Here is a 13366-nt window from a genome sequence, read left to right as displayed (position 1 = left end):
ATCAATATCACAATTTGAAAGTTAAAAAAAACCCACCTCTAACAACATATTGGCCTATATTTGTTTTTAACATGTGTGAACTGCTGAGATTGGGAGACAGTGAGAGAGCTGTCTGTATCTGTGTATTTGTAGTCTATGTTTGTTATGTAACGATGTATTTGTAAGTCTGTGTTATATTCTGTATTTTGTGGGGGGGGTTTAGGATCACCTTGAAAATAAGAAGCTACATCTCAAGGGACTATCCTATTAATAAATTCAAATAGCCTATACAAGGATGCCTTTAAAATGAGTTGTTGAGGTGAAGATGCTCTGCAGGGTAGTTTACAGTTTTTTCATAATAACATTATCTAAAAATACATGTAAAACTACGTTAAATAGAACTGAAACAATTAGTTGACAGATAAAGTTAATCCGCAACAATTTTGATTTTCAATCATTTGTCATTTTTAAGTACAGATGTCCAAAATTCTCTTGTTGCAGCTTGTGAGGCTTGTTTTTTAACACTTTTTCTCTGATCTTAATTGCAACATACCTACAGTAAATATACACTGCACGCATACTCTGAGTCACGCTCTTCCAGACAGGCAGTTTCAGTTACTGTAGTCTTTGACGGCTTTGATGTCCGTGCTAATCCAGTGTATCTCCGGCTGCAGAGACTCTCTGTGTGTGAGTGTGTGAGTGTGTGTTGCATGGAGGAGGGAGGAGGGAGGAGGGAGGAGGGGGGGGGGGGGGTGGTTAAAGAGGAAGTCTCTTAGATGTAATGATGGCAGGGGGATACACTCTGAACCTCCCTGCCCTCATTTGATTTCTTGCTACATTGTTTGGCACTTGCCCCTTTTCTCATTCTTTCTTTCTTTCTTTCTTTTTTCCCCACTCACTGTCTGTCTCTCTGTCTTCACACACACACACACACACACACACACACACACACACAGACCTGTATGTAGTGAAGTGCTGGAAGCTGCCGGGTCGTGGAGAGCAGCTGTGTTTGCTATGAAGCGTCTGCTGGCTGATGCAGTGGTTGTTTTACATTAGTGGCCTGCAGGTCAAACTGCAGCTGGCTGCATCTCAGCATGGAGACAAACCCTGGGGAAAGAGTGTGTGTATGTGTGTGTGTGTGTGTGTGTGTTTTTGTTTGTGTGTGTATACGCCAACCCGTCCCCATGGTTGTAGCCTTTCCTAAGCGGGCTAAGTCTGGTGGCTAACCCTTAGCGCCTCGGCATTTGGCAGCATGGCTGCAGCAAGATTAATCCATTCCACACTCCATCAGTCACTAGGCACAGGTTATTAGTGCTGGGGCAGAGCAGAGCACACACACAAACATACACACACTCACACTTACACTCACACACACACACTCAAACACAGCCCCCTTCACCCTTGTGACTTCGCCTTCTACCTCGTCCCCAAAGTTTGCAAAGGTGGCCTTGGTGTTGAGAGGCCATTTGTCAAAACCCAGCCAGAGTCTCCACTTGGCTCCTTTTAATAAGGCTACCTGGGCTCTGGGATTACACACACACACACACACACACACACATACACACACATGCTCACACACAGGGCATGCTCCCTGCTTTGCACATACTCATACAGCTCTGAATGTCAGGTGGTGCGTCCCGAGGGGCTTATAAAAGTCCCATTAACATGGCCCTCCTCATTGGTTCTGACAGGTTGATCAATTAGACCCCTCCCCCCGCTGACCTCTGGGCCACTCTGACTTAGAGGTCAGACACGATGGATCGCTGGACCTGCACACACACACACACACACACACACACACTCTCAAGTCTCTCTCTCTCTCTCTTGTTATCTCTGAGCTGGTCACGGTGCAGCTTGTTCGTCCCATCGTGTGTTCAGCGCCGAGCTGATATCCCAGGGTGCAGCTGTTCTCTCTGGCTTTTAGCTGGAGGATCATACTTTACCTGAGACATATGTTTCGATCTTATCTCTGCTCTCAGCACAACCAAAACACACACACACACACACACACACACACACACACACACACACACACACACACACATAATGCTCCGTCTCTAATGTGAAGTGTTGAGAGCTGAAGTGAAACTGGAACTCTCAGGTTCTGTCCCTGAAGAAAGAAAATCTCATTCAAAATCACATTTGTAGAAATGCAAATTCCAGCTAAAACTCTACAGAAGGTTGTGTGGTTCCCTCCATATGTCTAGATAAGGACGGCAACCTTTTAAATGAAATGATGCAATATTCTTGTTTTGCTATAAGCTCTAAACCATCGCAGGTTAAACGTCACGGCGAGGTCAGTGGTGAGTCAAGGCCGCAGTTAGTTCTGTAATAACAGGAGGTCAGAGGCTGAAGAAGGCAATTTCAGTCCACTTTGGGAATGGAAGACTCCACCACCAACGATGAAAACTACTACATAGAGAGGTACTAACAGGAGGCAAATACAGCTAAAAAATAACCAGCCATAAATAGTATCAAAAATGGGGTTTTATTTCATGATAATCTGAAGGAATTAAAACTTTAAAATCATGAAGGTTTCAGCTTCTAACAGCAAGTGCTTCAGCGGGTGTCAGTCTGTCTTAGAATATGGAAAGTTAATCCAAGGAGCATGTTTCATTTGTTCAGACAGACCAAAAAAAAAAAAGAGAGATTGCACTGAGTTACAGAAGCTGTTGGAGCAGAGACCTGGACCCGACGTCAGGACTGTGGCTCTCTGTTCTCACCTTTATAAGGTTCTAGTTGAGGGTAAATCTAGTTTTAGAGTTAAGATGAAGTTAAATGGATGTTTTGGGGGCTCCAGGTCTTATTTTCATACTCTCAGCACTCAGCATCTTCATTACTGACATTTGGTTGCATGGCGATATCGCTGAAAGATCATTTAGTCCAGTAGTTTGGCGTACAGGCTCAGATGATCCAGACAGAGAGCCTTAATCTAAACCCCAACGTGTCTCGTAGCCGCCATATTGTATTCTGGTCTGTTTCCTGCTGCTCTGAGTGAGGAAATTGTTCTCTGTGTCTCGTCTAGGATTGATATCTTCTTATCTGATTATTGAACATGAAGAAGCTTTTGCCTCTGAAAAACCGACACTAAACCTGTAATGTAGAAGTTTTATTTCACTCATATTTTTTTCTGGAGATTGCATCACATCTTCTGTAATTACCTAAGTAATAACACTTTGTAAAGGATCCTTATATTTCTGGCACCTCTTGAGCTTTTCTTAAGTGTCACCATTAAGCCAAAACGTCCAGTTTTACTTAAGAAATATAAAATCTGATGGGCAGACTGTCATGAAGCACATTCATCCTTCTCAGAGGATTAACTTTCTAATCAGTCTTTGCTGTGACACCCAGCACCACAGGACGAACTTAACATTTTAGGTCCTCTCACTGGCGAGGCTTTAGAGTTGAATCTTGAGTAGGTTGAATTGTCAGGAATTAAATCATCAGTATATAATTGATTCTGTCTTAATAAATGACAGAATCGATATCTACGGGATGCAGTAGGGCTTTAGAGCTCGAGTCTGTGTTTTTATGGAGGGTTTTTTTTTTATTCAGGTTGTGGGCTCAGTGAACGAATGCAGTCATTAGTAGTAGATACACATATACACATATTTACCAGGCTGAGTGTTTGTTGTGAGGTCTGTACCGCTGCGTCTCCGCTGTAGAAAAGGACAGCAGATGTCTCATCTGTGTTTTGAATGAGACACAAACCGAGAGGTGGCCGAGAGTCTGCCCTGTACCTGTGTTTGGTAAACAGTCTGCTCTGCACAGGGTAAATGAAGGAAGGTGTGTGTGTGTGTGTGTGTCAGGGACAAGATGAAAGAGGTTGACCTGAGTTTGTTAAGCAGGAGTAAAAAAAAAAAAAAGCATTTGTAGGGCCAACTACTGAATAAACAGCAGTATAAAGAGGAGGATTGAAAATATTTAACCTCAGAGGCTTCCAGCAAAATGATCAGTAGTTTAGGATCAGTATTTTTATTTAACCCCTCTGAAAATATCTTGACTAGAAAATATACACGTTCTCCATGAAGACACAGAGTCAGATGGTTCATGAAGGCAACAGAAGCAACACATTAATATGAATTTAGCAAATGGGGGGTTATGTAACCGCCAGGTGTAAGATAAGACCATGTTAAACAACAACAACAACAGTATGGATCAGCCCACATACATGATGCAGAAAGACCTGTTCACAGGTCTCCGGCTGATAAACATCTACCAGTGTGCAAAATCTGATCAACGGTGCACCATCCTCACTCTGGACGACTTTAAAAGTGACTTTTAACAATCGGTTGATCATCAAAATAATTATTGTCCATTGACAGAATATTCATCTAATCATTTCAGCTCTTATTGTCTTTTAATTTCCATTTATTTTTGAAATATTTAAACAGATTTTGGTAAAACAATAACACAACTAGAGACGCAGCTAACGACTATTTTCATTATCATTCAATTCGTCAGTTATTTTCTTGATTAATCGATTAGTTGGTTGGCTTATAAAATGTACAAAAATGTTTCCCAACAGTTACAATCCAAAGATTTTATTCATCTGAGAAGCTGAAACCAGACTTTTTCTTTCTTAAAAAATCGATGAATCAATTATCAACATATTTGCCCATTATTTTTCTGTCAATAAAGCAATCGTTACATGTCTAAACACAGCCGAAATAAATCTGAGAGGACCTTTTGTCTGTACCAACTGATCCAGCGAGGTGTAAAATATTGGTTAAAATGATCCATTAAGTGAGGGAGGAGCTAAATTAAAAGGTGTAATGAGATGAGTGAAGCGTTCAGTTTGTGTGTGTGTGTGTGTGTGTGTGGTATTGGGGGGGGGGGGGGGGGTATCATAGCTCTGTCGAGGGACCCGGAGAGAGCAGCTCGGGGGAGCAGAGGGGTTAAGAGCGGTGTCACGCCCAGAGAGACGCCGCGCTGCCGTCCTAATGATGTCCACCGGCCTAATTGAATATTGACGTTCTGCACAAGAGGGCTAAATGGCTTCTGTCTGCCTCACCTCCGCTGCACCGGCCTGGACTGGCTGCAGATATTTTAACTTGTTTCCATCGTTTGATTCCCCCGGGGGGGGGGGGAGATCGTTAAATGTCCCTGTTACCATGGTTACTGGCCTTTTGTCCTTGTGATGCGTTGTTTCGTTTCATGTGTGATGTAGAGAAACTACTGATGTTTGAGTTAAAGAAGGTGTTGTTGTTTTTTTTTAAAATAGATTCTTCAGCAAGTTTTCTTGTCAGCTGCAGGGAGGTTTGATGACTTTCCTCCCCTGAACACAATCGCCTCTTTTCCTTGGAGTCAGCACAATAATTGTACCACAAAAACATGACACGGACGCTTTTTCACAAGCGGGTCGGACAACGACTCCTCTTCTCTTTCTTTCCTTTTTCTCTTGATCGTCACCTCCTTCCCTACCTTCATCTCTTCCTCTTCCCTTTCCTTCCTTGGGTCTTTTTATTTCTGTGACGACGCTTTTACTTCCCACTGTGCCTGCCTCCAGACGCTTCTCCTTTGTTGCCACGGCGACGCGCTCCAGATGGCGAGTGTCAAGGCAAGACCGGGCTCCGAATGTTGTCTGATCACAGCGCGCACACACTCACACACGTTGGTCTGCACATATATATATATATAAATATATATATATATATATATATATATATACAGTACAGCAGACCGAGACACTGGCAGCGTACATTCTGTTCAACACTCACATCCCACTCAGATGCTGGCGGACGTGCACTCTGCCCGCTCCCCACACACACACACACACACACACACACACACAGCAGTACAGTACAGTATAATAAAACCCGTGTCACAGCCACACAGGAAACAATCTCTCCTTTATGTGACCGGGATGTCATTAATCTTGGCGGAGGTTAACAAATGCACTTGCATGGAAGGTATATTTCATAGGCAAGACAGACGACAATGGGGCCATTGTGGCGTCGGGCTGCAGCGCCCACTCCGCATTCAGTCAGGACCTTTTGGTTGGCTCTGGATCCATGGCTCATGTCAGGGGTCGTGTTTCATCTCCCAGATGAATGTGTTTATGTGGGAGAAAACATGTGAAACGTGGAACAAAATCAACGTCCCGGCTGTTTATTTATTTTTGCAACAAGAAACCACTATTTTTTTTTTTTTTTTTTTTTTGCGAACGGATGGGAAATAAACGCATTCAGCCATTTTTCAAAGTTTGGCCTCGTCGCTATTAGTCAAAACCAGAGCCAGACAAATATCTTGCCGCTGCTGCTTTCTGTGTGTGTGTGTGTGTGTGTGTGTGTGTGTGTGTGTGTGTGTGTGTGTGTGTGTGTGTGCGCGAGCCGGCCCGAGCGAGCCAGCTCCGCTCTGATTCACTGCTTTCTAAGTTTCTCCACATCACAGCCCGCAGCAGCACTATTTCCATCCGAGAAGTGGCCAGTCTTCCCAGTAATCCATTAGACTTCCATTAGCTCCGATTTGTGTGATTAGTTCTAATTAATCAGTTCAGTCTGTGGCCTTCACTCCCCTGCGCGCTCCTCATATTTCATTTTTAACCTCATTTCTCAGCTCTCCACCGAGCGAGAGAACGAGGCAACGAGCGAATCAAAAGAACCAGCTCCGGGTCCGCGCCGTCGCCGCCTTTCGTGTCCTCGTGCACAAACACTCGATACTGTTCAACCAGCGTACCCAAACGGGCCGGGCCAGCACTCGCACCGCATTATAATCCTCTTTTCTCTCGCCATGCTGAATTAATGGGATTTTTTTTTTTTTTTTTTTTTCAGCAGAGGAACTTTAGGGGCTCGGTCGTGTTTTTAAAACGAACCAGGAGGGATTGTGATCTCATGTTTTACAACCTTTGGCGTCTCCTCGGTTTCTGGTTAGCCTCACTCTGTCCTCCTGTGGAACAGCGAGTATTGATTCCAACCGGAGCGTCCATCCCTCACTGTAACAAAGCCTATTGATGGGTTGTGGAGCCCTGATTTCCCCCCGGTCAAATACCATCCGCAGCGCCATCGCTAAGTGACTGGAGGCCGCTCCGACTGTCCCAAAGTAACCTGGGAATAACGGAGCCAGAATCATCTTTTCATCACTGACTTTCTCTGCTGCAAATTAGAATTAAAAGAGTTTTTTTGTGTGTGTGTGTGTGTGTGTGTGTGTGTGTGTGTTGCAGTAGGTCAGCTTATATACTGAGGTATTATGTGATAATAATCTATCTTCCTTTCCCCTGTTGTCAGCCTTCTACTGCCATTACCACTATTGTGATAAATGAAGGCTCAATTTATCAACCAGCCTCTACTCAATTTCTTTTTCTCCCCTCAGTTTCCCCCGCCCCCGCTCCTATATCTAACCTCTGCACGGTTCGCTTTATTTCTTCATCTGTTTTCACCTCCCCTGCATCCATCCATCCATCCACCCATCCATCCATCCATCCATCCCTCTTTCCCACTCAGCCAGATCGAGGCTTTCTTTGTGTCTGCTGGGGAAGGCTGAGATGCTGCCTGTCACCACCCGGAGCCTCACACTCTGATCCAGGCTGCCGGAGGTGGCCCGGCTGCTGTCAATCAATCTGTAGCCGGGTAGCAGAGAGGATGTCGGGGGGGGTTGACACATGACGAGACTCCCTACTGTTTAGAAATTCACTCTTCTTCCTCTTCTTTTTTTTTTTTTGTCCATTGAATTTTTGCTTCAAAAATTAATCAAACTTGATTACGACTCCTGTCCTGGTGCATCAAATCAAGCGCTCCCATTTTCACACGTAAACTGTCTCACTAATCATTTCTTTCACGTATACAGTGATTAACCGTCTCATGTATTGATGTATAATATACTGCAGGAGGGATTAATCCTTTTTTTTTTTAATTTATAACTCAGGTTTCATTTATATGAAGCTGAAAGAAGAAGAAATGTCTGATTTCAAGATCTCTGCATCTGAATTTAGTTTTGCAAAGTACAACATAAAAATGTTAGATTTGTTATTGTCATTACAGCAGGCAGCTAGAGCTGAAACAATCAGTCGATTCATTGATTAGTCGGGCGACAGAAAATGAATGGACGACTATTTTGATCAGTTATTTTTCAAGCCAAACATTAAAATCCAGCTTCTCACTCGTGATGATTTTCTGCTTTTCTTTGTCTTATTTGATAGTAAATTGATAATTTTTGGGGTTTTGGACTGTTGGTCATAAAAAACAAACTATGTGAAGACGCCATATTGAACTTAAAGAAATTGTTACTGACATTTTTCACCTTTTTTGTGACATTTTGTACACAGAATTACTATTGATTGTTCAATTTTACACATTGATAGTGAAAATAATCTTCAGTTGCAGCCCTGTTTGAAGTTATTGTAGATATATAGTATTTATTCATATCATGATTGTTTTTTTTTATCATGTCTAGTTATGTAAAAATGCTTAAAACCTGTAGAATTACTGATTTAGAGCCACTTCTAAACTATTAAACAGCTGCTTCACATTAAAAGACTCAGTGTTGTTTGCATCGTGTGGATACTTTATTTTATTTTCTTTTAATTTTAATTTAATTTTTCCCAACTCAGCACCCTGCTGGTTCCTAAATGTGCATCATCGTCTGTCATGTAGAAGCTCTTTTGGTTTTGTTTGAGATCATTTCCTTTTAAAAACAGACTGTTTCTACCTGCTGCAGCAATCATGGTGGACTTTTCTCTCTCCGGAGCAACGTTAACGTGATCTCTCTCTCTCTCTCTCTCTCTCTCTCTCTCTCCCTCCGTCTCTGCAGGACTCCGTGGTTTAACGGCTGGGGGTTCAACCTGCCTCGGGGTCAGTCTCTGCTGGATAAATGGAACCTCGTCCCCGAAGGCATCGACATCCTGATGACCCACGGACCTCCGCTCGGTGAGTCCAATTAACCAATCACAGCTCCCTCATCACCATATCTAATGAGGTCGTACCTCATTATTTAAAATCTGAATGAATGTACTGGAGGCGTCGCAGCGGGCCGCAAGTTTGTGTGTGTGTGTGTGTGTGTGTGTGTGTGTGTGTGTGTGTGTGTGTGTGTGTGTGTGTGGTCTGTCTTAGGCTACTTTTGGGGACAAATTTCAGACTTAAGACCTGTTAATTGGGGACAACAGCTGTATATAAAGCTGATTTTTGTAATGTAAGTCTATGTAACGTCCCCAACAGTGACCATGATCTGGTGTATGTATGTATGTATGTATGTGTGTGTGTGTGTCTATGGTATAATGAGGTACAAACACTGTTTTTCCATCTAAATCCAACAGTATCAGGACTTAACACCCCAAACACGCGTCATGATTCAATATTTGTGTTTGACTTTATGAAAAAGAGAATACATATTGTTTGGTTTTAGGTTTGTTGTTTGTTTTTTTTTTCACGACAGACTGATTTAGTTTTCCTTCTGGTTGTTTTGGCCCCAGTTGTTTTTTCCCCCCAGCTTGTTTTGTATGTGTGTGTGTGTGTGTTTGGATTTGGTTTTTAGGGGGTTTTTTGCGCTCTCCATCTGGCTTTATTGAGTGATTTCCCTCCCTCTCGCCTACGGAGGGTTGCTGCTGCTGCTGCTGCTGCTGCCGCTGTTGCTGTGGCTGCCGCTGTGGCCGTTTGATTGCATGGAAACTCGATTTTGCACCAGTGTGACAGACGCTGCAAACGAGGAGAGAGACCATGGGAGAGCTTGGGGGAGGGAGGGGGGGGGGCGTTTGAGGATGTAGGGTGGCTCTCGAAAAAACTGGAAGAGACAAAATGAGAGGGGGGGGGGGGAAATATCAGGGCTGCAAGACCGTGTGAGAAATATCAAGAACAGGTTTCACCTGCACTCATAATGCATTAGACCAAAATATCTGCCGCAACGTGTTTCAGTTGATGAACAGTTCCGCCTCCTGCAGCAGGCGTAAGAAACATTTTGAAGTCCTCATTTGTAGCTATAAATCCTGATGAATCAGGATTTTATAAGAACCAGATTCAAAAAGCAGAATTTAAATCAAAATGGCTAAAATTAACTCAGTTAAAAAGGATAATCAACAAAGCGTATTATATGTGTTTGCATGTAAATATGTATTAAAGACTCCTCGTTACAGTAACTTTTTGGACTTCAGCTTCCAGTTAATCAACTTTAGGAAATAAAATTCCAGTTTAACAGTTTTACATCGTAGATCGTCTGTGAGGTTTGACTGCAGCTCACGTGATCCAGTATAATGGAAAAACTCGATAAAATGGATAAACCACATTAGGACTGAGAATTTAAACATAACTCATTTGTGTGTGTGTGTGTGTGTGTGTTTTAGGTTTTCGAGACTGGGTTCCTAAAGAGCTGCAGAGGGTCGGCTGCGTGGAGCTGCTCAACACGGTCCAGAAGAGGGTCCGACCCAAACTTCACGCCTTCGGAGGCATTCACGAAGGTAGTGCACAATCAGAGGAATCTCTTTAGACCTCTGATCAGTTTACCTTTTTATTTTTAATACCTTTTATAAACCCATTGAGGCCACTGCAGACATGTTCCTCCTCCCTGCTATAAATATATAAACAGGACCAATAAAGGAACTACATGTAGACTGTTTTTTGTTTGAAGATTGGAAATAACAGTCTGTTGTTTTATCTGGATCCAACTATGTGTCTGAATTGTTCCCTCATATTAGTAAATGATTCCCTGAAAGTACAGATCATTCCATCACCTTCAAACGCTCAATAAACTGACTTGAATTTACCTCAATCTAGTAATTCTGGTAACTTCAAATTAAAGTAATTTGTCACATTGGATGTTTGTGCATCCATCTGAAGTCATGAAGTGCTGTTGACTTGTTGACTGCAGTATGATCAGAGTTGTTGTATTGAAACATTTCAGCCCAAAAATCTAAATTAAACTGTATGAAAACCAAGAAGTTATGAGTGTCGAGCGGAGCAGGTGATAAATGAACAAAACCCGAACGATAAATGAGGTGATAAGTGAAGTCAAGGGTACGACTCACTAAACCGAAGGAACAATATAAATACATTTAGCACAGAAATTAGTAAATTGGAAGGAGTAATTTATCAAAAACTGACTCTATAATGTTTGATAGTGATGTTGAGGTAACTCTGTTTTCCTCTTCCTCAGGCTACGGGATTATGACGGACGGCTACACGACGTTCATCAACGCGTCGACCTGCACCGTCAGCTTCCAGCCCACCAACCCCCCCATCGTGTTCGACCTGCCCAACCCCTCCAGCTCCTGAGACCAGAGGACGGGAGAGGGCGGCGGGCAGGATAAACTACTTTTTTTTTTTCTATAAATATGTCAAGTAAAAAAAAAAAAAAAAATTCTAAGTGTTTCTTTGCAAAACTTTTGGTCTTCTCCAAGCTGTTGTTGAGATTGAGAAGATTTGGAGACGTGGGGTCGGGGGGGGGGGGGGGGGGGGTTGAGTTTGTTTGGTGGGGAGTTAAAGGAGAATACCGGTGTTTTTTATTTTTTAAAGTTTGTGCCAATAATGCTGGTTTCCCTCTCGGATCAGGGCTTGTTTTCCTCCAGAAGAAGAAAGATCGTTTTGTCGCCTTTTCCTTCTTGTTCGATATGAAGAAACTTTATTTAGTCCTGATGTCATCACGCACAGTTGAGTGTTTTCATGTCAGAGCTGCATCTTAAGTCTCTGCTTCAGCTACGGGAAGAAACGGAAACAGCAACCTGAAAATAATCCCTCAAAAAAAAAAAAAAAACGCGTCGCTTTAGCGCAGAACGCCAGACAAAAGGGGGCACGGTGATGATTTAAGATGATTTTGTTTACTTGTTTCATGATTCAGACATAAGCTGTTCTAATAGATTTCTCTTCATGATCGCAACACAAACAAAACTATTTCATGAGCACAGTAAAACAAAAACATAAATAAGTCACACTCTTTTCCTCTTTGGGCTTCCGTAAGCTCAGTACACAACCACATCAGTGTGAAAACAACAAGACACAAGTGTTCATGCACACGATGCACCATGAATTTAGGGGGAATGTCACAGTGACGCCGGTATTCTCCTTTTTCTGAGGGATTTTGTGGTTAAACAATCTTGCTCTTGATAAATATTGGTCAGATCTGTAAGATAATTGATGCTTTGTGAATTTGTACAATTTCTTTATGTTTGGTTTGCGTTGGCCGGACAATGGATGCCATTGTTTTATGTTGTATCATCTGATATTTTGTGTTTAGGTCTATTTTTTTTTTTTGTTTTTGTTTTTGTTTGTTTGTTTTTCTCGTCAGTTCCTCTTTTCTTATTGGCTGACAGGGACGCTGCCTTAAACTAGCTTTAATGTTCTCAGCTAGAGCCCCCCCACTCTCTGCGAGCTCAGAGAAAAGTCCTTATTTATTACCCATCATCCCCGCAAAAACAACACCTGACTAACGCAGGGACAGAAAGCTATCGAATTACAGCCCGAAAAATTAACTTTGTAACATCCCGTTATGGATCTAATTTGGAAAATGTATGTATAAAATATATATATATTATATATTCATGTTGTAAAACATCTGTACTAAAAGTTGTGTTTGACGAAAAAAAAAGAAAATCTGGTGCATTTTTTTTTTTTTTTTTTCTGTATGCACCTGTATGATCGACATGTTTCTTTAACGCTCCCATCAGACGCTCTTCAGAGGTTTCTTTAATGTTTTTTGTATCGACTCTCCCGGTAGGGTAAATGTTCATTTTTGGATGAGAGAGGAAAATTTATCAGAGTCACAATCCAACAGGTGCTGGTTGTCCCCAACAACACGCCTGCCTAAACATGGTTAAGTTGTCCTTTAAAGTGTAAATCTGATAGTATTTGTGTTTTATTGCTTTTTTTTTTTTTTTTTTTTTTTTTCTAATTTTGCACTGTGTGTAAATGCAATCTTGCTAGCACAAAAAAAAAAAATGTTGCCAATAGTTGTCTCAACTTTGCCTCTGTAAATGCTCTTTTCGTGCTCTGTTCCTCTCTCGCTCTTTCTCTGATTGTATCCCTCTTCATGGAAATGTTAGTTCTCTCTTTCAGTTCATTGTGATATATTTAGCTGCCTTTATATGCAAATAAAATTGCAAGATTTTTACTTATGAAGCTCTGTCTTTGTTTTGAAATGTTTCGTTTTAATGTTTAAAATGTCCCAGTCTTCAGGTTTAGTCCTGTTTTAAACTCAAACTCTGAGTCACGTCCGCGTCAGGTCATCAGCACTTCAAAGTTCACACAAATGTTTCAACCACAAATGTTTTTGAAGTTGTTCTCAAAAGACGACGCGTTTATAAAAGCCAGCTGTATTGTGGACGGTACGGTGGCCCAGAGGAGCAAAACACATTATTTTAAAAACAAATCAGCAAAACAAAACAGTTTTTTTTTTTAATTCTTCTGTTTTGTTTTTTAATTATTTTCAGAAATGCCATGTTTTGCACCTGAGGGTCAGAGGTTTGTGA

At 41.9% G+C, this 13366-nt stretch overlaps 1 protein-coding gene across 3 annotated transcripts in view; it reads left to right on the top strand.

Moving 5' to 3' along the window:
* Positions 1 to 13012, top strand: part of mpped2a (metallophosphoesterase domain containing 2a) — an 80235-nt gene extending 67223 nt beyond the window's left edge. For 2 of the 3 annotated variants that reach the window (XM_044355861.1, XM_044355869.1), the window contains 3 exons: positions 8728 to 8843; positions 10250 to 10363; positions 11059 to 13012. In XM_044355861.1, the coding sequence (XP_044211796.1) occupies positions 8728 to 8843; positions 10250 to 10363; positions 11059 to 11177 (349 nt within the window). In that variant the 3' untranslated portion in view covers positions 11178 to 13012. Of the gene's footprint in view, positions 1 to 8727; positions 8844 to 10249; positions 10364 to 11058 lie in introns of those variants that run through there. The other variant, XM_044355878.1, reaches the window with a different exon arrangement.
* Positions 13013 to 13366: the final 354 nt, after the last annotated feature.

Source organism: Thunnus albacares, chromosome 1 (assembly GCF_914725855.1).
Source record: "Thunnus albacares chromosome 1, fThuAlb1.1, whole genome shotgun sequence".
Lineage (NCBI taxonomy): Eukaryota > Metazoa > Chordata > Actinopteri > Scombriformes > Scombridae > Thunnus > Thunnus albacares.
The sequence above is the reverse complement of the archived record's forward strand: the minus strand, read 5'-3'. Positions and strand labels throughout refer to the sequence as shown.